Here is a 27187-nt window from a genome sequence, read left to right on the forward strand (position 1 = left end):
AGTTCTATTACCAGATAGAAACTGTATGGTGAATTGAAAATACTGACTACATTTTGTAACAACTCCATTTTAATGACTGCTACTGTCAGACCAAGAAGAGAATGCATTTCTTATTTGTAAACTTTCAATTTATTTTACTACAGGATGGAGATTCTTTTACACAGCACACTGTTTATGATGCCTCTGACAACAATTATTGCTATGATTTACATAAACAAAATAGACACTAATAGCACACACACACACACACATAAACACACAGTAGAATGATATGTTTGATCTCATCCGTAATCAGGCTAAATAAGACAAATTATACCACACCCAAGCCAGGTTGAACAGGTCTGAACAAAAATATGGGCTTTATGACCTGGTCATTCTGTGTCACAGCAACTCTTGTCCACATCATTGATTCTGCTGTGCTCGAAATATGAGTCAAAGCCTTTCAAATCCCCCCCCCCCCCTAATTTTCATAAATTATGCTTGAGGAGATATAGACATACTATTTCCTATTATTTGTGTTCAGTCAGCTGAAAAATACAAGTGACATCAGAGTTTGGCACTACACATGTAGCGACTTGTGACAGCACTCCTTAAATTGCCAGTATTTACCTTGGTTGAGTGAAGAAAAATATTTGGGAGCAATGTCTGGTAAATGTATCATTGTGTGTGTGTGTGTGTACTATCAGTGTCTGTATTTTGTATGGAGGCCATAACATAAACCACTGTTTTGAGACATAACAAACATCATGCTGCCTAATTGATAAACTCACCTCATTTCTGTAGTACCTTATGTACAGTTTAACTTGTCTTGCTACATTAGACTGCCATGCCAGTCAAGGAATTTTGTTTTAATTTTTTATAAAATTTATTTCAAATCTGTGTATTCAGATATATTTGTTATTGTTTTAGATATGAACAAAATCATGTTTTTCTGTCTTTACAAATTATAGAAATTTATTGAAATAAAACTAATATAAATTATAATGGTTAAGATGTATATTTTATACCTGTCCAATTGTATGATAAACCGAGATTGGAGAGTTTTGTAGTGTTGGTAAAGTAATGTAATAATATTGGCAATAACGACAGTTGATATGTAGGCTTTTCCACACTGCTCAAAGCACTTTACAATTAATACCCCTAGCTCGCATTGACCTATATTGTGTAACCACACAATGGTCCTTTACCCTTCCTCAAGTCCCGGGGAGCATACCATATAAGCACTCTTTTCAAGAAGTTTCCTTTACATGTGCATCGTTTTTTAAAAAAAATATTTGTAGTTATACTGCAGACAAACCGGGATGAAACAACCTCCGTTCAAACTGTGGACTTGAACCTCCGTCGTTTTGCAGGTTTCGAAGTACTGTAGTTAACTTGATAACCTTTCAAAATGAGATGTATGTCAACATGTTCAATTTTTATGAACATATTATTTATTCCACGTTGCTGTCAAAGCGATTGCGTTTCTCATTTTCACTGGAACAATTAATTTGCTAAATTCAGGCAGTACCAAAAAATTTACGGGTGGACGTTATCCATATCCGAGCTAAGTACAGTATATTAATATTCCATTTTAGTTGCCATCATTTTGTAACAGCAGAAATATACGTTTAGGCCTAAGTTCGTTCAGATTTGATAATTAATGCAAGACGTTCCTGTTTTTAATGTTCGAGTACATAGTTTATGTTCGAATACTGTTTCGCTTGCCCGTTTCTCTTTATACGTCGTGTCGAGGTTTGCCCTTGTCTTTTTTTTCTGCGTTGAACAAGGGAATCATCGAGGTGCGCGTTTCGAACAGCGAACTAACGCCAGAGGGCGCTCAACAATACTGAAAAAGTTCGACTTGGTAATTTGCAAAGCGTTCGAATTTAACTTCGGACTCCAAAATCTACTAAAATGTAAGGAATTCATTTGAAGACAAGTTTACGACTTTCATTGGTTAAAAATGTCAACCCCGCAGTTTACAATCACAACAGGTGGGTATTGTTTACAATTCTTTCACCAAATTGCTCGACAGATTCACCATTTCAAACTTGTGAAACTAAAATACAAACTTTGAGAGAAAAGGTCAACAACAGTCGCAGGATTGTATCAAAAAATATCCGTTAGGGTCATACGAATCGCTCACCATCTGGGCACTGCAGAATGAAATGGTCATATTTGACAAGCTCTTTACCGTTTCCCCATTTCCGAAATGATTTAACAGGCCCCTAAAACAAACTATTCAACATTACTACACAGATAGTGGAGCAACTCTAAAAGTATCATCCATACACAGAGAAGGCAGTCATTTTTCTATCGTTCATAAGACGGGAGAAATTCCCAACCAGTTGGCGACGCACGTTCCTGACATAGTCGTCAGGTGTAATCTAGATAAAGAACTACCAAGTGTAAAGAATCTAGACAGTGTTCTTATGTTTGCAGATATCTCAGGTATGTATGACATTGTCTTGTGTTTAGCACAAGGAGAGGGTATTCAGTTTTTCACAATTTGCATTAAATATCCTCTGCCATATTGGTCAAGAATTAACGTGTTCCATCGATATCCTTTCCATCGATATCCGACACATGCTCGCAAGGCCCTAGTGAGGGCATTTATTTTACAGCTAGGATAAGAAGTCACGCGGCGCATTATTGTATCCTTGCCGCGAAATTTAAAAGGCCTGCTGTTTTAAATACAATTATTATGGATAATCCAATCTTATGACAATATCTCATTATAGATCACCTATTCTCTTTCGGAAAAAACTTAGTAGATTGAGTTTAAACATAGAGTATATAATAAACTTCATGTATGTTCATGTTACATGTACAAAGAATCGTTCATGCATCTGGACGGTACGTTTTCTGAAACTGTTTTGTTCGTACACCCTGAACAGTATATTGAATCGTCCGTGAGTAAACCTGTATGTGTATCACAAGTACACATAAGGGTGTACTATCAATCCAATCAAAGTGATTTTGGGGTTCGCACCCTAAAATCAGCGCTTCCAACGCGATCACGATTTCCACCTGTATATTGTAATTAGAGATATAGTCTGCCTCTAATGTACAATGTATAATTCTTGGTGTTTTAACTATTTTAATGAATATTTTATTGGGTTGTCTGATCTTCAGATACTCCAGTTACTGTTAATAGTGCAGTGTCAATTAATGATACATGACCACTTGCTTGTTCACTATTTGATAGTGAACGGTGTAGCGGATCCACAACTGGACAGAATAAGAGGAATGACTCCAAGTATTAGATTTGTACGTTTGTTGGCCATGTGCCCTTGTATCATTCTCATTTTACAGGATTCACCGCACTATGTGAGAAGTTTGCTATGAGTACAAAGGGTGGTTGTGGTACAGACAGACTGAGTAAGGCACTCAATGATTACCTGGGAGCAATCGTTGAAAATATTCTTAGTAGCGGTGGTGACGTCCTTAATTTTGCAGGTAAGTTTCACAAAGAAAGGATGGACATTAAACAAAATATATTGTCATGATCAATAGATCAATGACTGATTAATTGATTGATTGATTGATTGATTGATTGATTGATTGATTGATTGATTGATTGATTGATTGATTGATTGATTGATTGATTGATTGATTGATTGATTAACACTGTCACTTCAACGCTTTTTTTCATATAGATTGTCCATTCGTGTACCGCTGATTTTTTAAAATACTTTTCATTGCTTTACCGAAGGTGATGCACTGCTCGCGCTGTGGGAAGTAGACAACTCTGATTTCTTCGAAGATACCGTCTTGAGGGCGGTAGAATGTGGTTTGAACATTCAAAAGAAATGCGATAACTGGGATACCGATGTAGGAGTCAAGCTCCGTGTCAAGATAGGTAAGTTGGACGATGAGTTCGTACTTTAGAAATAGCCAACTACGATACATTGCTCAAACAACACAGTAAATAGTACTGATCATTAAGTTTATTGTCTTTGTCAAAACTTCAAACACTTACCCTTATTTTTGTTTAGCTTCTTTTCAACCAAACCCAATCAAGTTTCCAGACCGATTTCATATTGAAAAAAAAATTGAAATTTATACCCTGGTCGTTTTACGTCACGAAGGTCTCTCTCATTCTCTAAATATGTGTCAAAATTATTCCTGGTTTTTCATAAATATTGCTTACTCAGCAGGTATAATTATATTATTCACCCGCCAATATTTTTCTTCATTCAGCTAGAAAATACTCGTGACTTCGTTTGATTGAAACATATCATTGCAGAAAATATTCTACGACTAAACAGCTCGATATGTGTACGTTTTGTTTAGGTCTTGCCGACGGTCCCCTTCACGTCACGTATTTCGGTAACCACGAAGATTCACGTCTGTTCGTGGCGACTGGTCAGGCAGTGGACGAGGTCAACAAAGCCGAGGGGTTCGCCATATCGGGATCAGTGACCTTATCACCCACAGCTTGGGGTCATATAGTTGAACAGGAAGAATTTACATACGAGTATCTATCCGATGGAAAACACGTCAGGGTAATGCTTTTTCGTTTTTATGTCTTTACTTGGTGATATAACTACTTATTGTTTTTTCAGTTGATTAATATTATAAAAGACGGCAACAACTAAGCTGACGAAACATGCGTATATGATGGACATTTTTTTCACACGTAGATATAAGCCTAATCATCCATCGTGTACTTAGGGAACGAGGGGGGGGGGACCTAGGGAAAAAATAGGGATGCGAAGGTGGGGAGGGGATGTTGAAAATCCTGAGGATCTGAAATATTTTGCTTGATATATTTCGATCTTGATTTGAGGCTCTCTGAACTAAATTAATTCTCAGGCGCAGTTATTTACCAAGTTGTAGGCCCAAGTTTCCAAAATATCTTACGTTAATGTAGTGTTTAGGTATATCGTCACGGTACAATTCTACATCTACAGTGTGTATGTGTATGTGTATGTGTATGTGTATGTGTATGTGTGTGTGTGGGGGGGGGTAGTGTACAATTGTATGCAGGGATATCTCTTTGTACTAGCGTTCGGTGGGATTGGCGGCTATGTCGAAACCTTCCTTGGTTGATTCCGGGGGGGGGGGGGGGCTGTAAGTAAATTTGTGACCAAAATTTTCTTCTCAGCCTCAGCTCCCTTCCTCCCGGCCCCCGGCAATAAATTCAGTTCGTTTTCTAAAAGCATATTCCTGTGGTGTTTCTCCTCTAATATCGTTATTACCACAGTATAGCAGTATAACATTAATTTGTGTTGATTTTTTTATTAACTCTAATACATTATAAAGTATTTTAAACAATGAATACTATCATGTCCTCTTTGTCGAAACTTTGTACACCAAATATATGTCGTAGCCGCGGTATATATGACGCCCTCACTTTTCTTTATTGTCTACCTTTTGTTTTACCTACTAGTTCTGAATTTATCATAGGCAACCTTAGCCCCATTTATATAGTAAGGCTGTATTGCTTAAACAATGACGTCATTTCTTGGCTATTAGATATGGGCTACAAGTAGTCGACCAGAGACGCCAAATGGAAAGCGAGGTGACCTACGACGAAATGTCGTTGATTCTAAACTAGATAAATCGCCAAGTTTATCGAAGGTCAACAAGTTAGGACTACAGTCATTCGGTATGTGAATGTAGAATTCTGGTTAATTTTATATCTAAACGTTGTTTTGGTAAATATTAAAGGGGAGTAGCTCCCCAGAAAAAATAACTGTATTTTAATAAACTTTGGGTTTGAAGAGCCATTTCATAATCTTCCATCACATAAATATTTGCGCAAGTGCCAAGAAACGCTAAATTGAAACTTCTTTCACATCCATTATTCTGTGATTGTCTTAGCAGACTGTGGTCCAAAAATTGTTCATAACTCCTAAGTGCTTATTACCGTCTAATGAATAGTAGTGAATATTTACTGTTCATCTAATACATATGCATGTCTTCCAACTCCCATAAGGCAACGCTGGACCACTACTAAGACAAAGAATGTGAAGCAAGTTTATCTTTATGTGTCAATGATGTTTCTTAACAAGTGCGTGAAATTCATGTGTTGTTAAATCAAGAAGTGGTTATCGAAAACGAAACGTTTTTGAAATTGCCTTCTGTTCCTAGATTGGTAATCCCTTTACGGCTCATATCGTAATACGTTCATTCAGACAAATACACTGTACATTTCAATTAATTGTGTTGGCTAGCATGCATAGTGGTGAACTCGAGTTTCCCAACGGTACTAGTATATCATAACAAAATTGTCATCATTTTAAATACTTTTGTTTTTGTTTGGAATGTTCGATCATCTTGTACAGTCCGAAAACTATCCACTGCGGTGCCGGGACAGCAGGTAGACATCGGTGCCCTTGTCTCCACCCAAAGTCCAATCGCAGAAGAGTCTGAAGATAATGGCAGCGGTAACGAGGAAATGTTGACTAGTAAGTTGCACAGCCATATGATTGATTAGTAGTAGTAGCAAGTATTAATAAGTGTAGAGTGTGTCTCAGGGACAACTTTTCCTGGAAATATAAGTTCTTCAATCTTCTCTGAACTTCATGAAAGTTTGTTCCTGTTCCTTTTGAAATAAATTAAACGGGGGGGGGGGGGTCACCGTCTTGCTTTCAAGGAAATGTCACTTTCTTATTTCCCATAGAGTTAACATTCGGAGGTCGTAATGGATGATGGCATTTTGACCTCTATTTTTTTTTTAAATGTACAGTGACCTCAGATTTGTTTATTGATTTTAGCTGAAAATAGGTTTGTATTTTCAAAGTACGTAACATCAAGAGTTTACACTATTTATTTATGAGGTGCATTCTACGTTAGTTATATCATATCACGACGTTCACCATGTATGCATAGCTACTTTTCACTATGCTATGCGTTTATACGATAATTCGGCAATCATTTAACAAGTCAATATATACAACACGAGTACTTCAATTCATCAACATTTAATTTCGACATATGAGTATTTTTACCACCGATAATGAAATGTAATCATGATATCTTTTATAGAGCGTGTTGAAGTGTTTACAACGCCGACAAGTGATGAAGAAAAGAGACTTCGTTTATACGTCATGAAAACAGTTTTACAGAAGGTATGATTTGTATAGAAAGTACCAGTAAATATAATATTGAGAGACAGACAGACAGACAGACAGACAGACAGACAGACAGACAGACAGACAGACAGACAGACAGACAGACAGACAGACAGAGAAAGGGAGGGAGGGATGGAGGGAGGGAGATAGAGAGAAAACAGAGACAGACAGAGGGGAGACAGAGACAGAGAGAGACAGACAGTGACAGATGACAGCACCAGTCAGTTAGACAGACAGACAGACAGACAGACAGACAGACAGACAGAAAGACAGACAGACAGACAGACAGACAGACATACAGAAAGGGAGGGAGGGAGGGAGGGAGGGAGGTAGAGAGAGAACAGAGACAGACAGAGAGGGGAGACGGAGAGACAGACGCCAGATGACAGCACCAGTCAGTTAGACAGACAGACAGACAGACAGACAGACAGACAGACAGACAGACAGACATACAGAAAGGGAGGGAGGGAGGGAGGGAGGGAGGTAGAGAGAGAACAGAGACAGACAGAGAGGGGAGACGGAGAGACAGACGCCAGATGACAGCACCAGTCAGTTAGACAGACAGACAGACAGACAGACAGACAGACAGACAGACAGACAGACAGACAGACAGTCAGTCAGTCAGACAGACAGACGTTTCGAGTAAAATTGTACTCTTTCTCAATGTTTCAAAGATGTATACTGCCTTTACATGTGCGTTTGTACAACAAGGCACACTCGAGCTCTAACGGTGTATTATATCTCCCACCCACCTCCCATAGATCGATGACGACCTGCCGTTAGAATATTTATCAGAAATGAGACAAGTCACCATAATCTTCATTAATATGACATTAGCTGAAGTGTCGAAACGAGAGGAAGCTGATGTTCTTCAGGCATCATTTGGTATCATACACAACGGGGTAAAAAGGTTCCATGGTAAGAATTGGTTACTTAAGGTATAAAGTGATAGTTATTTGTACAAGAAATCATATAGACGGGGAATAAAGACGCATCTTCATCAGCCTATAGGAATCTTGGTCAGCAATGATAGAAAATATAAGTTTATTTTTCCCGTCTGCAATCATTGTTTTCTATTTTCTTCAAAGATAGGGCAACTGTGTTGTCCTCGGTTGGCTAGTTAATCGGCGAGTAACTCACTATATAACAAGTGGAATTTTCCATGGAAATCAAAGTTCTTCAATTCTCTCCAAACTTTGCCATGTTCAAGCTTGTTCTTGGTCCTTTTTAAAAGATAAAAAAAATTGTTGGGGGGGGGGGGGATCACTGGACTGTTTTCAAAGAAATCTTGTATCTTCCTATAGAGTTAACTCAATATTCGGCGGCCATATTGGATGCAAGAATGACTAAATTTTGACAACATTCTAATTATGGTGCCCCACATTTTGTTGTTGATTTCAACTGAGAATAGGTTGGAATTTTCAAAGTAACAGCAAAAGCAAACAGGTTATTTTCGATGAGCATTTCATTATGTCAATAATTACCTTCGCCAATACGAGGGTTGGACAGACTTGGATGTTATGTTTACAATCTTGTTTGTTACCAAGATATCTGAACAGCTTATGGAAAGATTCTTGAGAACAAAATATGGATGGCACGCCAGTAGTTAATTAAAATACATTTTAATATAATCAACACTTTTAAATTGTGGGTAGAGACATTAAAATAGCCAAAACTAATTATCTTTGGACGTGTGATCATTACATGGCCCTTCTTTGTTTTAGTGTAACTGCTTTACCAAAGAAACTGCTTAGCGTTGGTTCCATGCGATGGGGGTGTGCGTTTTATGTGGAGTTCTCTCTAGTTGTGTTTGTAACCATACTACCTTATCCCTTTAACAGGAAATCTGAACAAAATATTTATGTTCGATAAAGGTTGTACTTTCCTGGCTATCTTTGGATTACCCGGTGACAAGCATGAAGATGACTGTTTACATGCATTGCAGTGTTCGTACAAACTGTTCGATAAGTTGAAGTCTACACAAAGTATATTGTAAGTTGCTATCAGTTGCCTTGCTACATCTTGCTTTATGCAATGATCCCACCATTCTTCCAGTTCAACCACTGTACTTTAATAATCGTTGTAAACTTCAAAACTGGGCCAACCATCTATTTTTTAATTTCAGAAATTCCGAAAGATTTGTATGGATCATCTGACGCTGGGGTTGATATTCAAAGTTATTGATTGGTTCTATTGTTATTGTAATTGCAATGCGTTTAACGGAAGTTGCTGAGCAAGTCTCATACGTCACTTCCGCCTAAGTTCGAATCAACAGTAACTGACAACTGACTATAGTTTGTCAGTATAGTTATTGTCAGTATGTTTCAATTCATAGACAGGTGTCCATTGGGGTGACAACAGGGAAGACATTCTGTGGTGTGGTTGGTCATAAGTACCGACATGAATATACTGGTAAGTGACAGGCGTCCTACGTTACTATATATTTGTGGTGATAAACGGAAAAAATGTCAATTTTTCTATTTTGCAGAGGTAAACAAAAGAAACTGTCCACCTTACCAGTCCGCAATGATGAACGAAATGAGCCTCCAACCACATTACAATTTGTAGTGTTAAAGCGAAATTAACTTTCCTTTTGACATCATTTCTTATTTGCTTAATTAACAAGTTAGGAGCACTTCATACTCCCCACCACCACCAGACACACATACGCATATATACACACACACCGTTTTGAACGTTGCATGCGCCCCGTTTGAGGAAAAAGGATTACAATGAAAGGGCTTAGGGCGATGACGTGGTTCAGTACGGTGTTTGTATTGATTCCATTTTAGTAATTGGTAGTAAAGTGAACATGGCAGCTCGACTGATGATGCACTATCCAGGGAGACTGTCGTGTGATCCAGAGACATACCACCACTCTAAATTACCAAGATATTTGTTTCTTGAACTTCCCCATCGTGAGATGAAGGGAGTAAAGAACCCGGGGGTCATACACGAGTATGTCGAAATTTCCAAGTAAGTGACTTTACTTTCTTTACATGGTGAGTATAAGAGAGAAACGTAAGCTTATTGGACGATGGTCACACTTCTTGTCAAATTTGACCAATACGAGTGAAGGTACAGTCACTCTACTCTTCTGTTTCCATTTTCGCATTCTATAAACCGATTTACTCAAATATTGACCTCTATCATTCTTCGTCCGAAAATACCCAACAGAGAAGTCAGGCACAAGCTTATTTTGTTCTTGACACTTAGACTGTGATCGTGATTTTTGTTTGAGTGTTTCGACAACTTATCTGATTTTTGAATTAGGACGACTTTGAAAAAAGTATGACTTTAGTATTCTAAGTTACAAGGTTTTTTCTAAACATACATTACTTATTCTTTCAGGAAATCTATGCCAGATTTAACGGTTTCTGAGAGTGAATATCCATTATTAGGTAGGTTACCACATCCCTAAAGTTAAAGGCGAAGGATACTTCCACTATGTTTAATAAAAACTTTCATGTCAAACAAGATAAAATATGTTGGTTTCGATTCATTCACTTTAACTTATCAGTATGGAGTTGACATTGAACCGAACTTATTGATTGATTGATACTTTTCAGGTAGAGACAAGGAACTGAAGAAGTATATGGACGAGCTTCATTTAATCGTCGAGCACATGGAGAAGGGTGAACATAGACGTGTAATTGTGTATGAAGGTGACCCTGGCATTGGTAAAAGCAGGATGTTGGAAGCATGTATAGCTGAAGCATTGAGAGAGGGAATCAGGTGAGTTGTATGACGTAGAGAGAGGGAATAAGGTGAGTTGTATGACGTGGAGAGAGAGAGAGAGAGTAAGGCGAGTTGTATGACGTACATGATAGAGATAGGGAATAGGATGAGTTGTATGACGTAGAGGGAGGGAATAAGGTGAGTTGTATGACGTAGAGAGAGGGAATAAGGTGAGTTGTCTGACAGAGAGAGAGAGAGAGAGAGAGAGAGAGAGAGAGAGAGAGAGAGAGAGAGAGAGAGGGGGGGGGGAATAAAGTGAGTTGTATGACGTAGAGATGGGTGTGTTGTATGACGTAGAGATAGGTGAGTTGTATGACATAACCATATTGAAACTTGTGTGTAATCATATAGACCATACTTTCGTGTAGGTTATATGGTGTAACTAATATTTTCAATGAATAGAAGTTATCGCGCACCGTGCGTGAACAGTACATTGTATTTGGAGAATGGGGAGGTTTAATGTGATAATAAGTCATGTTTACCTTAAATAGTAATCTTTGTAAATGTAATGTTACATTGTAAGGGTCTAAAAAGTAGTCTTTTTATATCGATCTACGCGTTAGCTATAATACTCTGCTACAGAGGTAATTTCAAACTGTGTTTGACAAACTGTTCTGAAGACGAACGCCTCTCGTAACACCGCAATATTGTTGCAGTAAGATAACGTGTAATCGTGTGATGATTTCTTTTGTCTTATTGTATTATTGGTCATTTCTGTAACAGGGTGGTTTCATGTAGTTTAACTCTCAATGATTCTGGTGCACCGTATCACACCGTTATTACGTTGCTGGAACTACTACTAGAAATGGAGAACTGTGCCAACCACGTAGAACGAGAACACGCCGTACTGGATCACATAAAAGAAGAAGGACTCCATGAGGACCTCTGCATTTTGAACGATCTCCTAAATGTCAAGGTAGGCTGACGGTTTTATAGTCAACAAAAATATGTCTTTCCTTTCGTATTTATCTGTATAATTTAACAATTGATGTAAGGAAGCGTCTTACGGTCTATGTTAAATATTACGAAGGACTTCGTTTGAGGTTACATGGTTTGTATTTGATAATTTTGGTGTCTATATTTTATAAAATATTTTATAAACTAGGGGCATCGTACAGTGCATTGCCTTTTTATTTATCATAACCAACATAGTATACATTTTTCAAAGGTATCAATAATTGTCTCCCTTTCCTGTTAGTTTCCGACCAGTGGTAAAGTATCTCAGATGTCGTGTGCAGATCGTAGTGAAGCGTTACACAGGCTCTTAGTAGCAATTGTACACCAGGTGAGATTAAACCATTCTAATGTATGGTAATAAAAGTGTGACCAATTACAAAGAAATATTATCAGGGTAGCATCAAAATCTCCCATACGTATCACCGTTTCGGGGGTAAAGATAAACGAGCGAAAGGAAAATCCATATGAAATATTACCCTAATCGATGTACGTACGTGGAGTTCAGCTTTGCGTCGAGTTGACTTTGGTGACAGACGCACACTTGAACTTTAGTAGTCATCCTTACCAACCCGTGACTCCTCCTCGTAAACCACTGTCCTTTTTACGGCAGCAGTTACTCACATTCCTTATTGTATAATTAATTAATCGTTATTTTTTGTTACTCAGTACAGCTAGCTTGCGAGAATGTCAATGACGGCCATGGTGTTTGTGTCGAGTTATCGATGTTTGATAGATACGTTGTAGAGGTTATACAATTATTTCTAGTGCCTAAATATTTGTCACAGGGTGGTATACTACGCTTAACTTTCAATGTCTTATCATCAGCCACAGACAAACACATATAACAATATACCTTATAATCTATTTTGTATTCAAAGTTTACTCTAGATAAATGTGTTATCTTCACTGTGGATGACGCTCATTTCATAGATCGTGAGTCTTGGGAGTTTATCACGGATCTTTCAAAGGATTCCTCTGCAGTGTGTTTGCTTTCTATGCGACCATTTCCACCAAATCGGACATCGTGTCCTGCTGCAGCCAGGGTACTGTTTTGTCCCAACACATTACACATAAAACTTGAAGGTCTCAATCCAGACGTTCTTGCCTCATTGGCTTGTCAGATGTTGGACGTTATAAGTATCCCTGGTGAACTTCTAAAGTAAGTAATTACAAACATAGTACCCCATCCAGCTCAGGGGTGAGAGGAGTGGGATTAGCCTTATTGCTACTTTTATTTCTTTATTTCTTTATAATTATTATTTATTTATTCATTTGTTGCTTTATTTATTTGTTTGTTTGTTTGTTTGTTTGTTTGTTTGTTTGTTTGTTTGTTTGTTTATTCATTTATTCACTTATTTGACTTCACCAAAATCAACTAGAAAGGGTCACACACAAAATATACCATCAATTATAGTGCTGTAAATAAGAAGTGTCTTTCAGTGTGACCCTACTAAACAATGCAGGTTTTCCTGGGCACTCTGGTTTCCTCGTGCTCTGAATCCATAGTGATCCACGTTTATAACTGTTATTAATATGTATGGTCTTTTTGGCTGTTGTCAAAGTTTAATAAATAAAAAACAGAAAAATTGCTATCAAACTAGTTGAGTTTGTGGTTCTAAGATATACTTTATGATAAGTTTAACACGCAGTGAGTCAGACTTCCCATCAATCCGTTAAATAAATGAACGAAATTTCATAAAATAAAATATTTTCAATCTTCATCATCATTTTTCTAAGTCTCGATGTTTTAAATCTAAAATTTAATTAGAATCTTGAAAGAGCGGAGTCATGGCGTTGCATCGTGGTGTGAACAGCTTATACGAGACATGTACTACGCCAATAAGATCCAGGTGGTATCTGAGGAAGAGGCAGGGAAAAGAAAAGACGAAGGCAACGATGTCAGTGTTACCGCTGACAGTGGAGCTTTACAGAGAACGTCCCGTCGATCCAGTGTCAGTAGCAGGGGTTCATCGGTAACACACAGTAGAAAAGGGAGTGCCAATATCGATGAACAGGTAACCATGATAACTATACTAATGACATACCATGGTGGTATTACTAATTTGATAATTCGATTGTATTTGTTTTACATGGGCTATGAATGATTTAGAGACGATCGTTCTGGTGTTTCGGCTGTTATACAGCTTACTCGTATTAAATATAACCGGGAGTTATAGGGTCTGCTACAGCCCATTTCATATTAAGTGTTCACTGGCTCTGATACAACGTAACCGCGCTGCACATGCTACACTTTAAGACAGCAAGATTGAATGAATATAGTTTCTTGCTACATTTTGTCTAAATGAAATGAACTAACGTGGCACCATGCAGACATCAAATACAGTCACCTAAACGTTGGTGCCAACGTTTCAGCGTTTAGATGCAGCGCCAGTACGTTTATCTGGTTTATTTCATTCAGACAAAATGTAACAATTTTGTTATCTGAAAGTGTAGAATGTGCCGTGTAAATTTCTCATTGGTTTCTGTATGGTTGTATCAAACATAGTCAGTGAACAGTAACATGGAATGGGCTGTAGCTCAGCATGAATGGAATATTTACATAGTTCTGGTCAACACGTTTTTTCTTTCCTATTTGGTGTGAATTTCAATTCAACAAAAACTTTAGGTTTTATGATAAGGGTTTACATTTACGGAAGCGTATTAGTGCCAAGTTGTAAGGAAAAAAATAAAATTTAAAATCTCGTAATTACGAGATTTCAATTCTCGTAATTACGACTTTTTTCTCGTAATTACGACTTTTTTCTCGTAATTACGAGTTTTCAATTCTCGTAATTACGACTTTTCGATTCTCGTAATTACGACTTTTTTCTCGTAATTACGACTTTTCGATTCTCGTAATTACGACTTTTTTCTCGTAATTACGACTTTTCAATTCTCGTAATTACGACTTTTCGATTCTCGTAATTACGACTTTTTTCTCGTAATTACGAGTTTTCAATTCTCGTAATTACGACTTTTCGATTCTCGTAATTACGACTTTTTTCTCGTAATTACGACTTTTCAATTCTCGTAATTACGACTTTTCGATTCTCGTAATTACGACTTTTTGAATCTCGTAATTACGAGAATCGTAAAGACATTTCTATTCTCGTAATTACGTCACAATTCTCCGGTAAGTTGATATCTAACTGGAAAAATCACACTGCCATTTTAAGTTCATGTTCTAAGCAACAGCTGAGTTCTCAACAACACCATATACTGGATGCAACAAGAAGTTAGTAGGTACACTGCAATGTTTAAACAGGCAATCTGTCAATGAACTTAGCCAAATAATAAACACAAAACAAGAATTCCAGAACAACAAGAATTCTTCATCATGAGCAAAGAATTTGTTCAAATAATGGAGTCCAATATTAAACATATAGATATTCTTCTGAAATTCGGACACAACTCCAACTTATATCCAATGATGAAGATGTAGGGAAACTGTCCAATACAAGACAGGATTACGACTGATGAAGGACCTAACGGCCGGTCCGAAACGTCTTAAAAGAAGGATCAATAAAGTTTCTATCTGGGGACGTCTCGCCAATGCCTTCCTACTAACACCCTGATATACCAGGGTCAATAACCTCGACAAACCGGTCACTTGGCTAACTGACCCTCAAACCAATATTATTATACCATACCAAATACATATATTCAAGTATTTATCAACCGTGGAAAAGGTCTCCACACATTTTCAAACTTGATCGAACGACCTACGGTGCCACGTTATTGAATTTTAAATTTCAAAACCGTATAAATCTGATTTACCTTAATGAAGAAAATTCTAAACTAAAGTTGTGAATTTTACCAAATATCAGATGGTAAATACTATTTTCTTCAATTTCAAATCCATTATTGATTCATTTTGCCGACATGTAATGAAAGAATATTCTTCGCTGTTTTAATGCACTCGAGTTTTTTTTAAAGAAACGAAAAACGCAATCAAATCATACAAACCGGTTACCGTGTCAAACACTCTATAGTACATCTGCTTAGTACATCAAAATCATAAGATTCGTGTCTGAACAATTCAAAAATTGAAAAATAACAAACAATAAAAAATCATAATTTCATAATTACGGCAATCAAAAAGTCGTAATTACGAGAATCAAAAAGTCGTAATTACGAGAATCGAAAAGTCGTAAATACGAGAATAGAAAAGTCGTAATTACGAGAATCAAAAAGTCGTAATTACGAGAATCGAAAAGTCGTAATTACGAGAATCGAAAAGTCATAATTACGGCAATCAAAAAGTCGTAATTACGAGAATCAAAAAGTCGTAATTACGAGAATCGAAAAGTCGTAATTACGAGAATCGAAAAGTCGTAATTACGAGAATCGAAAAGTCGTAATTACGAGAATCAAAAAGTCGTAATTACGAGAATCTTTTAGAACGATTTAAATTAAACCTGTGATTATTATGAAAATCTAAAACATGTATATATTAGTAAAGTTCATGTTCGTATAAAACATGTGGCGTCTTACGATGTTTTTATCACCATGCATGGCAGCATGTGACCTATTTTTGATCAGCAAGGCGCAAGCTCCAAATACATTTTATGCACTTCGTTGAAAGCGCTTAGAATGTAGTACTATTTAAGGGTAAAGTTACTTGATGGAGGGGGCGAAGAAAATGGCATAAAAACAAGGTACTTTCCGAATTTTAAGGCTGTGACTATTTTGATGTGATTGCTTATATTTTCCATGTTACCTCTAACTCCATTCCTCCGCAGCAAACCAAAAACAAAACAATACTACATATTTGATAATGAGAGGGTGATGTGCCTCCTTCTAAATATGGACCTTGGGAATCCCAAAAGTCAAATGGTTCACTCCTAAATCCCGCGCTCAGAGTGATAACTGACTTGCTACTAACTGCTGTTGGCTTACCACATGTATCATACCAGTGATCAGTCATGGCAGAAGAAGTTGACGAAGATTTCTTTATTTTCCTTCAAAAATCTCGTTGTAACTTAGTCCGAGATGAAAGTAAAATGAAATAAGTTCAGTTCGATTCACCATTATCGCAGATCTAGCAGGCAGGCTACACGTGCACGTGAAACAGGAAGTGTATTTCTCAAGAAACAAACATAATAAAACTCGTAATTACGAGAAAAAAGTCGTAATTACGAGAAAAAAGTCGTAATTACGAGAATCGAAAAGTTGTAATTACGAGAATTGAAAACTCGTAATTACGAGAAAAAAGTCGTAATTACGAGAAAAAAGTCGTAATTACGAGAATTGAAATCTCGTAATTACGAGATTTTAAATTTTATTTTTTTCCTTACAACTTGGCACTAATACGCTTCCGTATACATTGTAAGATAGCACTGTTACTAAATGTATACCGAGTGTTATTCAGTTTTTATTGTATTTGTCTGCAGATGCCCCCTGTATCGGTGGCTAGTAGAGATATACTTGAAACGGTAGAGACAAGTAGTGTGATAGAAGAAGAAGGCGGGTCTCCAGATGGTGAAATGTCTGACAACAATGTTTGTATCGTTGCTCCTGGAGTTAGATTGCAAGACATACCCGTGCCAGACTCCATGAAAGGTACATTTTGTATGTCCATGGTTCTTTAGTCTCTTTGGAGAGAGAGAGAGAGAGAGAGAGAGAGAGAGAGAGAGAGAGAGAGAGAGAGAGAGAGAGAGAGAGAGAGAGAGAGAGAGAGAGAGAGAGAGAGAGAGAGAGAGAGAGAGGGGGGGGGGGAGGGAGGGTGAGGGTGAGGGTATTGTATTCCTGTGTAGGGGTTGTTGAGTACTGGGATCTAGTCGCTCAGCGGAAACGATTTCTTTGACTTTTTGATGTTGATTTTATCGTTACTTTTACTCAAGAAATTGAAAACGGTTTCAAGCATGGAAAAGTACACCTATTTATCGATCCCCATGTTTAGGGATATTTTAAACGGAAATGAGGCCCCATGTAAAAATTAGAGATTTTTCATGAAAAAGTGATTAGAGGCACATCCCCGTTTACGTCCCGATGGGAGTACCCCCCCCCCCCCCCGATCGTTGTCAAATATATGACAAAAAAACACCATGTACATACAAGAGCAATCTGTTTGTGGGCCTAGGCCTGCGTTTATGGGAATTAGACAATCCCATTTGATAGTGGGCCTAGGCCTGCGTTTATGGGAATTAGACAATCCCATTTGATAGTGGGCCTAGGCCTGCGTTTATGGGAATTAGACAATTCCATTTGATAGTCAGTGGGGAAATATAACTCTATTGAACTACAAAATAAAGATGGAGTAAGGTCAGGAGCTCGAGATACAAAGCTAAGATTGTAGCACATTAGTGTTTCACGTGTATTTCTTTCTTTCTTTCCTTGTCTTAATTTCAGGTATGTTGTTGGCAAAGATCGACCGAATGAAGGCTGGTGACCAAATGGTAGTGAAATGTGCAGCCGTACTTGGTTTGACCTGTACCCGTTCTCTCCTTGAAGCAATAGTACCGAATGCCAGTAGCAGGAAGATACGACTGAGCGTGCATTCCTTAATGAATTCCCGAATATTTGAATGTGCAGCCAAACCAACAGACCCACACAGCATAAATATGGGGTCTGGATTACACCACGGCAGTGTTAGTCACCATGGACATCAAAGACTATCCACACGTGTCGAATGCCACTGTCCACGTACGACAGATACCTCTCTGGAAGCGCGTACCAATATATCCAACTGCAAACTCTTACGATTTAAGACTTCCATGATGCAAGAGGTGGCATACACTTTGTTTTTAAGTGACCAGAGACGGAAATTACACGAACAGGCTGCTTTGTTTCTTGAATCTCAAGCTCACAAGTGTAAACATTGTGGTGGGGGAGAGTTTGTGCCACATTATCAGTCCGTTTCACACACATTGCCTACTGGTCAAGAACATGGAAAGGGTAGTGCTGATGCGGGAGCTGGTGGTCCAAGCCGTGGCATGCGAAGATCTACAGCAATGGGGGGACGGAAAGCGGATCGTTCGTTTCGTAAAGAACGAAGATCGTCGACTATTTCCGATATAGGAGAAGTTGGTAAGATATTTGGTTTAGCGGCTTAGCTATTGTTGTGAGATACAGCATAAACTTTACTATTTCAAATATATAAGATTTTCCCACTCTCTCATATATATATATATATATATATATATATATATATATATATATATATATATATATATATATATATATATATATATATATATATATATATAAATCCATAACAAGACAGATATATGAGTCAAGAATACCCCTACGAATAATGACCTTTGTCAACGGGAGTTGGATGGGAGCCTTGTTATTTTTCCCTCCTGTGTGTGTGTGTGTGTGTGTGTGTGTGCGCGCATGTGTGTGCGCGCGTGTGTATATACTTGTTTGTTCGTTTCTGTCCAAGATATCTAAATCAAACCATTGAAGGATGTGAATGAAACTTGGGTCTAATTTTGAATGGGACACGCGGTAGTTAATTAAAGCGTACTTTTGATTAAATCGACACTTCTTAAGTAACAGGAACAAATTGTGGATGGAGACCACCATTGTATTAAAATAAGGGAGCCTTCAGTATGTACGGTGGGGGGGGCAGAAGAAATTACACATGGTCTGTTAAGTAAAACATGACCCTCCCCCATTCTCCATTTGTAAAAAGTGACCCTCCCCTTTGTCCCATTTTCTAAAACATGACCCTCCCCATGACAATTGCATATACTGAAAGGTAATCAATATTCCCATTGTTATGTATACATACAAATTAAATGATTTTGACTCTATATTAGAAAGCAATATTTGTACATATAAAGTGACAAACAGTAAAAGACTGGCTAGTTACCTTTCTCTTATAATCATACACAATCTAGTTAGTATCTAAAACGTGCTTTCCATGTTGTGCATACTCTGTCTGATCTGGTCACTTGTAAAAGTTCCCTGATATCATTGTCATCATCATCACCTTCACCTTCAGTATTGCCATTATCAGTGTCACTTTAATCTGACTCACTGTTACTACTTGAGTCAGTACATGTATCACTGTCAGTGTTCTCTATGACATTCAAAACTAAATCATCATCATCATCATCATCATCATCATCATCATCATCATCATCATCATCATCATCATCACTGCTACCACCACCATCATATTGTACATTGTAATAACAACATTCACGGACAGTGTGAATGATAAGGTGAGATGGTACACTCAACAAAGTGCATCGTTTTCTTAAACAATTTTCTTACAATATAAGTAGTTTTATATTTGTATTTTCAAAAAATAAATGTTGAGTGCTCATCTCACTTTTTCATCTCAAAACACACAAAACAAATTGACAATAATTGAATCTTCAAGTTCGTCACAAAATTGCGGATTGTAAAATGTGACCCTCCCCCAAACTTTGTAATGCAAACTATGACCCTCCCCCAAGAACAGGTTTGTAAAATGTACTCTTTTATTGTATTTTAGCAGAGGAACCAAGGCGGCGCAGTACTTTTATTGAGGGTGTGAAAGGGTTATTTTCAAAGCGAACAAGCCAAGTGGAAGACGAAGAATTGGCTGCATTACAAGCAAAGACACAGAGACGAAGACGTGACTCGCTTATGAGTAATATGAGGTGAGTACAGTGCTTGCCAATCTGATTATTAAAATCTATTTCAATCGCTTTGTGTCGTTCGTTTTGTTCTGGGTGATCGCCGCGATCAGATTCATTAATTGCATAGTGAGTAGTAAATAATACCATCCATGGTCCATATGTATGTCCTGTTGCGTCGCGTCGGTTGACTTGGACGGTGTCGTGGCAGAGGATGAAAAATGAATCCCGAATGACAGCACGTTATTACCCACAGAAACTTCATTGTCTATGAATTACCTGATATTGAGTTACGGTGTTCTCAGATCTTATTACGGTGTTATCAAATTTTGAGGGCCCTGGGGGAGATAAACTCCTTTAAGAGTTTACCAGGCTACCCTTGTTAAACAAGGTCAAATAAAATGAACTAAAATAAATATAATATTATCCTCAAAAACAAGGAAAACTTGATAAAGGTAACATTGATGATTTTTTTATCTATCACAGTCGACTCTTACACTATTCAAAATGATTATACATGACATTGTACTATCCTTTTCAACTGATCATTATCAACTATGACAGATTGAAAGCTCAAATGTTCTAAACTATGAATTATCCTTCTTACGTGGTTGAAGTGCTGTTGTTCATGCAAAGTCCTGTGAATATCTTTTATGCCAAATATAACGTTTTAATATTTGAACAGTGGAAAGCTGAGAGAAGAAGTGAATGCTGATGTATTGGATGAAGAGATCACCTATTTTGACATCGATTTACGGGACTGTGAATGTCCACAAGTATTAGCTTCAGTCTATCCACAGTTAGTAAGACACTGGAGGGCTGCAAATAATACAGACCGAACTGTTCATTTTCTGACGGAAGCTGGTGGAGCAGCGGTTGCAACTCATAATACTATGGCGGTAAGTTCTCTCCACGTAAATTCGTCAGGAAATATGCGCAAAACCTTTTGTTTTGAAACTGCTCTAACTGTAACTAAAGTATTAAGGTTTTTTTTCGAACACAATGACTGTACATGTTCATTAGAGGTCAACTTTATTCAGAAGTAGTACAGTAACAGGTTGAAATCGTGATTTAGGGTGCGGACCCAAAAATCAATTTGTTGGATATATTGTACCATCATGGTACAGCTACAGACATACGTTTACTCATGGCTGATTCAATACGTTCCAGTTGCAGCCAGTGTAGCATTGGATAACGGCTCGACTATCTGCTACCCACCGTGTCATTTCTTTCTATTACACGTGTTTGAGGCCTCTCCTCAGTTATATATAAAACGGAAAGGCCGTCTTATATGTATTCTTTATCGTTTTTGTCAACTAGTAATAGGCTCATGTTTCATTTATATTTCTCACGTGTAGGGGCTATCTTACTTACTAGAAGCACACACAATGTTAAAGGACTTAGACAGTGGAAGGAAACCCCTTCTCGAAGACCCGTGTGATCACATAGACATCGAAGATGAAGATAGGGCCAGGGTGGAAAGTCTTATCGGCCAGGTAATCGATCGATCGATCGATCGATCAATCAATCGATCAATCAATCAATCAATCAATCAATCAATCAATCAATCAATCAATCAATCAATCAATCAATCAATCAATCAATCAATCAATCAACTAATCAATTATTCAAATAAAAAACTATTGTAAAATGACAAAAGCTGTTCGGGGCTACCTTAAGAGGCGCTGCACAAGAAAAGTTTGAATATTTTTACAGTTCTGTATAACTCTTAATACTTGTTCTGTGATCGTACCTAAAGATCCCTAAAGAATATCCACCTGCAGGACGTTTACTACATAATTTGACTTTGCGACAACGCAACGTCGTAAACACCAAGCCTCTTTACGGCACCGTCCAAATCGTACCCACAAGAGGTACTTCGTTGCTTCAGCAGAAATGTGTACTCTGGCTTGCGAGAGAGTGACAACGGGGATTTTTTTTGCATAAACTGGATATTCCAATCTAGTTTTCTTGGCAGAGTTAAAATGTCATGTCTCTTGCCATTTGTCTCTCTCACTCACTCACTCACTCACTCACTCACTCACTCACTCACTCACTCACTCACTCACTCACTCACTCACTCACTCACTCACTCACTCACTCACTCACTCACTCACTCTCTCACTGTCTCTCTCACTATCCATTTCTTTAATTCCAGGCATTACTTCACATGGGACGTTCAGAAGAAGCCCTGCCTCACCTGTATGATGCACTTAAATGTCTAGGCGACAAACAACCATCAACAAAAATTGGTTCCTATTACCGCTATATGACAGAAAACTTTACACAGTATCTACATCTCAAATATCCCCATAAATATGTAGGACACGCGTCGTGAGTATATTGTTGATATATATATTTTTTGGATACTTCAACATGGATTCATAAATTGAAACCCTTCCCCATTTTCTCGTTTAAAATTTACTAAATAGCACATTGATAAACTTTATTTTTATCAATTAACCTATTTTTATTAATTCTCGCAAACCAAATTGATATACTACCGCTCTTATTTATCGGTTGTCGCGAAGAGTCTTTGACTTTTTATATCGTTTCATTACAGCAACATGGCCGTACACAACGCTCTTATAAGTAAATATTGTAAATAGAGTTAAAGTCTCATCTCGACACAAACTAAATACATTTAAAGTTTTGTATTTTGTATTTTATTTTATTTTTTTTGCATACAGGAGTTTGAAATGTAATCTCTTCGTTGAGCAAACTCGATGTTTGTGCCACGTCTGGCATGCCTATCATGAAAAGCATGAAGATTTCAAGGCTTTACTGGCCGCTCTACAGCAAGTAAATAGAGCCGAGAAAGCTGACGATGATTTTCGTGACGTAAGTAAACGCTTCTGTACACTCCACCCTAACCTAACGTAGAGGGACATGTCTCCGTCGATTGTAAGGACTGGACATGAATTACTAAATGGGGGAGGGGGGGGGCTGTGTTTTTCAGAAGTCCGCTGCCTGAAACATATCAAAAGCTTGCACAAAGGAATATCTGATATCAAAAATATCATTGCACAAAAATAGCGACCCCCATAACACTTGCATAAAAAATAGTGCCCCCCTGTATAATTTCTGTCCAGTCCCTTATCAGAGTTTCTACGTCTTCCCTTTTCCAGCTCATGCTAGCATACATGACGATGATCGAGTCCTGTCAAACCCACTCTTGGCATGGCAAAGTTGAGCTTTATGAAGAAATGGCTTTATCCAGGTAGGTAGAATCCAGCTCTCAGCTGAATATGAAAAACATAGTTTCAAATCTACCAAAATTACGAGATTTATTAATTTTACCGTAGTTCTATTATTTGACACCAAGACTCCCCATCCCACCGTACTGTTATAAACAAGTTAATAAACTTTACCAGATTCGATAGAATAATTAATAATATAATTCGTATTGACAGTCGGATAGTTGCGGTATATTGGCAAACTGGTGTCTGTCAAGATAACATTTTCAATTGAAGGTGGTTCTTGGTGATATGTTTTTTTTACGTTGACTGTGAATTCCATCAATTGCTAGATGTTTATCCTACATGCTTATTTATGTGCTGGTAGCCATCTAAAATTCAATATTTCGTGGTGTCGTTAAATGTCAAAACTTGTAATTTTCAATTCTTAATTGGTAGATGTTTGGATGCATCAGGTTTTAACGCCGATGACCTCATCACTGTGGGTCAACTACACTGTGTTGCCATGGCAGTTCGACTTGCTGATGGTCGCATACAGAAAGCAATAGATTCTGGTAAGCTGTGGGGGGGGAGAGAGAGAGAGAGAGAGAGAGAGAGAGAGAGAGAGAGAGAGAGAGAGAGAGAGAGAGAGAGAGAGAGAGAGAGAGAGAGAGGGGGGAGGGAGGGAGACAGACAGACAGACAGACAGACAGACAGGCAGGCAGACAGACAGACAGACATACAGACAGACAGACAGACAGACAGACAGAACAGAGAGAGAGAGTGGGAGGGAGGGGAGGGATAGAAAGAAGGAGTAGCCAGTTCCACACCGGTCGATGTTGGATCACCAAGTGTCTGTACCTGTCTATTTAGTAACTTTCTGCTGATTGCTGGTAGACAACCAATATTTTAACGCACTCTACTTATTTTTTGTAGGTTTTCAAGGATTGAAAGTTTCGGAAAAACTTCACGATAACAACTTGAAACTACACATTCTTCCACCGTTAGCTCAAGCATTGATAATGGGTAACAGGTAAGTCCAGTTGAAAGTCGTGTCTCTGTGTTGTCCCAAATCATCTCCTGTCTACTTGCTGAATCTGTAACTCCGCTGCGTTGATCACCGAGATTCATAATGTATATCAGGGTAAACGTACAGTTGCAGTTTCTCTCTGTAGACGGCTACGTAGTCTGTAAAATGGGTAATGCTGCATGATTGTTCATAAAATTATACTGGTAGACAGAACGAGATTAAAAAAATAAAATCAAAATGAAAAAATCTTTTCTCTTGTTGAAGGTCCGTTCCTGTAGTAGAAGTACTTGAATTGCTGGGCTACATCAGCGAGGAAGAAGAAGAGCCGGAGGGTAGAGGCTGGTACTTCTGTTGTTGTCTGGATCTTCTATTGGAACTAGGTCTTTTTCATTTATTCTTCTTCCCCTTTTCCTTCCTTCCTATTGAAGAGTTAACAAATTAATGATATATAAAGTACAACATGGGGGAATCATGTCACCAGTGAGTTTATCCGGAGACAACCAGCCGCGCCGTCCACGTTGACGGATTTAGACGGGTTTATAGTACTGGCTTTAGTACATTGTAGTTTAGCCTACATAGATGTTTGTGAATTCGTTTCGATACATACAGCAAAAAGTGAGTTTGCTGTATAATTTTAGTACTTGTTTTCAATAAATCACTTTTACCGGTCAACCCCCTGACCTCGATGTCTGTCGTATTTGTATTCGATTGCAGGATTTGCGTTGGAAACACACGATAAATGTGTAGAGTTTGTAACCAAAGCCGCCGTCGATCCATGTCATATTTTGAATCCTATACCTAGATACTACATGAATGGATCGTTAGCTCTCTGGTAAGTTATGCTCCTTTTTTTCTCCCAGGTTTATTGGCAAGCTTTATTACAATGTAGGCATATAAAACATCATTTCACTGAATGTAAAATACAAAAACGGACGAAAATTATCATATATTCCACTCATTCTACTAAACCATTTTTATATACATGTGTGTGTGTGTGTGTGTGTGTGTGTGTGTGTGTGTGTGTATGTGTGTGGTTTATATTCGTTAGATATGTCGTCGTCGTCGTTGTTTTTGTTTTTGTTTTTGTTTTTTGTTTTTGTTTTTGTTAATCAAATTACATGTAAAACAATTTCAACGAACCAGAACAACCCAGAATATTTCTTTTCCTTTTTGTTCTGGAAGGCATTCTCGTAAAAACCACTGGGACGAAGCTGAAAAGTGGTTCATATCAGCGAAAGACATTACTCCCGATACGTTTGAAACTTATATGGCCGCAAATGCGTACACAAAGATAGTACAGGCTCAGCTATTGGCCCTTTGTCATGCTATCAACGTTGGCGTAGATGTACGTAAAATGAAGAGCCAGGCATCACAGGTGAGATACGTAAATTAGGCCAACCAACGTGGCACGGAATAATAAAGACATACACTTTGAAAATGATTTGTCGGGCTTTGAAAAATTTGTGATTTTGTGAACATCGCTCAACCCATCACAGCAGAACGTAAATTGAAATCAAAATATATAATTTATAAAGAACATCTCAGATGTACAAGTGATGGTACTTTGCAAATTTGTATTAAATGTCATTTATTTAGTTCTTGTGAGCTGTCCACTATATCATTGATCAAAAGTTTCCTTGCATGAAATCTCAACAGCATTTTCACATGAATGAATGTAAACAATCGCACTGAGAAACAGTCGTAGATAAAGTCTAAAAGAATATAAATATGCAATATTGGTTCAATCACTTTATATCTGTTAGATTTAAGAAAAAATGCTTCTTCCATTCGCAATGGGACAAACTGTGGACGTATATTCTTCGAAATTAATATTAATATTTTGTCCTAGCGAAAGCGCTTCTTTGTAAAATGTTTATGTGCCAACGAACAATCCTTATACGTTAGTCTCTATTTTGCTTCTTCCACAGGCATTGCGTTACCTTCAATTTCTATGTAAGAAATTCCCATCACTGAAACCCCGCTATCATCACATGCACGCTTACTTCTATATCCTGTCAGAAGATTTGAAGTCGTGTCGTAAATCATTGACAAAGAGTATAGGTTGCAGTGAGGAGATGGACAATGTATTGGAGCATCAGTGGGCAGATCACAGTCAGATTGTATGGTTTGATCCTAACCACTCGGTTATACAAGATGAATTGTGGCAATTGTCTACCGAAGACGACTTAGATTGGCATATTGCTACAGCCATTGATGGAGAAATTAACAAATATTCCCTTCCTATACCGCGCAACCGTCCACGAATTATATAGAACATTTTATTATGACTTTTTTTTTACACAATCAATTCATTAATAAAAAGCAAGACATCATACCGTAAACATGTGTATACTTGATAAATGTATGTATGAATGTATGTATGTATGTATGTATGTATGTATGTATGTATGTATGTATGTATGTATGTATGTATGTATGTATGTATGTATGTATGTATGTATGTGTGTGTGTGTGTGTATGTATGTATGTATGTATGTATGTATGTATGTATGTATGTATGTGTGTATGTATGTATGTGTGTGTATGTATGTGTGTGTGTATGTATGTATGTATGTATGTATGTATGTGTGTATGTATGTATGTGTGTGTATGTATGTATGTATGTATGTGTGTATGTATGTATGTATG

The 27187-nt window shown here is 37.7% G+C and overlaps 1 protein-coding gene across 1 annotated transcript; it reads left to right on the forward strand.

Annotated features, from left to right (window-relative positions):
- Nucleotides 1-1945: 1945 nt before the first annotated feature.
- Nucleotides 1946-26811, forward strand: LOC144444956 (adenylate cyclase type 10-like). Its single transcript, XM_078134511.1, has 32 exons — nucleotides 1946-1976; nucleotides 2242-2433; nucleotides 3298-3441; nucleotides 3698-3844; nucleotides 4279-4490; nucleotides 5464-5596; nucleotides 6276-6398; nucleotides 6979-7061; nucleotides 7826-7982; nucleotides 8906-9056; nucleotides 9400-9476; nucleotides 9857-10040; nucleotides 10416-10465; nucleotides 10634-10799; nucleotides 11526-11718; nucleotides 12001-12087; nucleotides 12638-12918; nucleotides 13528-13774; nucleotides 17153-17321; nucleotides 18111-18788; nucleotides 20209-20356; nucleotides 21018-21231; nucleotides 21691-21828; nucleotides 22491-22666; nucleotides 23023-23173; nucleotides 23461-23552; nucleotides 23968-24083; nucleotides 24445-24541; nucleotides 24803-24918; nucleotides 25253-25370; nucleotides 25721-25913; nucleotides 26467-26811. The coding sequence occupies exons 1-32, from the start codon at nucleotides 1946-1948 to the stop codon at nucleotides 26809-26811; spliced, it is 5409 nt and encodes a 1802-aa protein (XP_077990637.1).
- The last annotated feature ends 376 nt before the right edge of the window (nucleotides 26812-27187 follow it).

This window comes from Glandiceps talaboti, chromosome 2 (genome assembly GCF_964340395.1).
Source record: "Glandiceps talaboti chromosome 2, keGlaTala1.1, whole genome shotgun sequence".
NCBI lineage: Eukaryota > Metazoa > Hemichordata > Enteropneusta > Spengelidae > Glandiceps > Glandiceps talaboti.

Bases quoted from the DNA above. Each gene is read 5' to 3' on its own strand.
- LOC144444956 (XM_078134511.1), top strand. From the start codon at position 1,946: ATGTCAACCCCGCAGTTTACAATCACAACAG. The intron at 12,088-12,637 runs GTGAGATTAAAC...TTGTATTCAAAG, and splicing joins TAGTAGCAATTGTACACCAG to TTTACTCTAGATAAATGTGT. The intron at 24,542-24,802 runs GTAAGTCCAGTT...CTCTTGTTGAAG, and splicing joins GCATTGATAATGGGTAACAG to GTCCGTTCCTGTAGTAGAAG.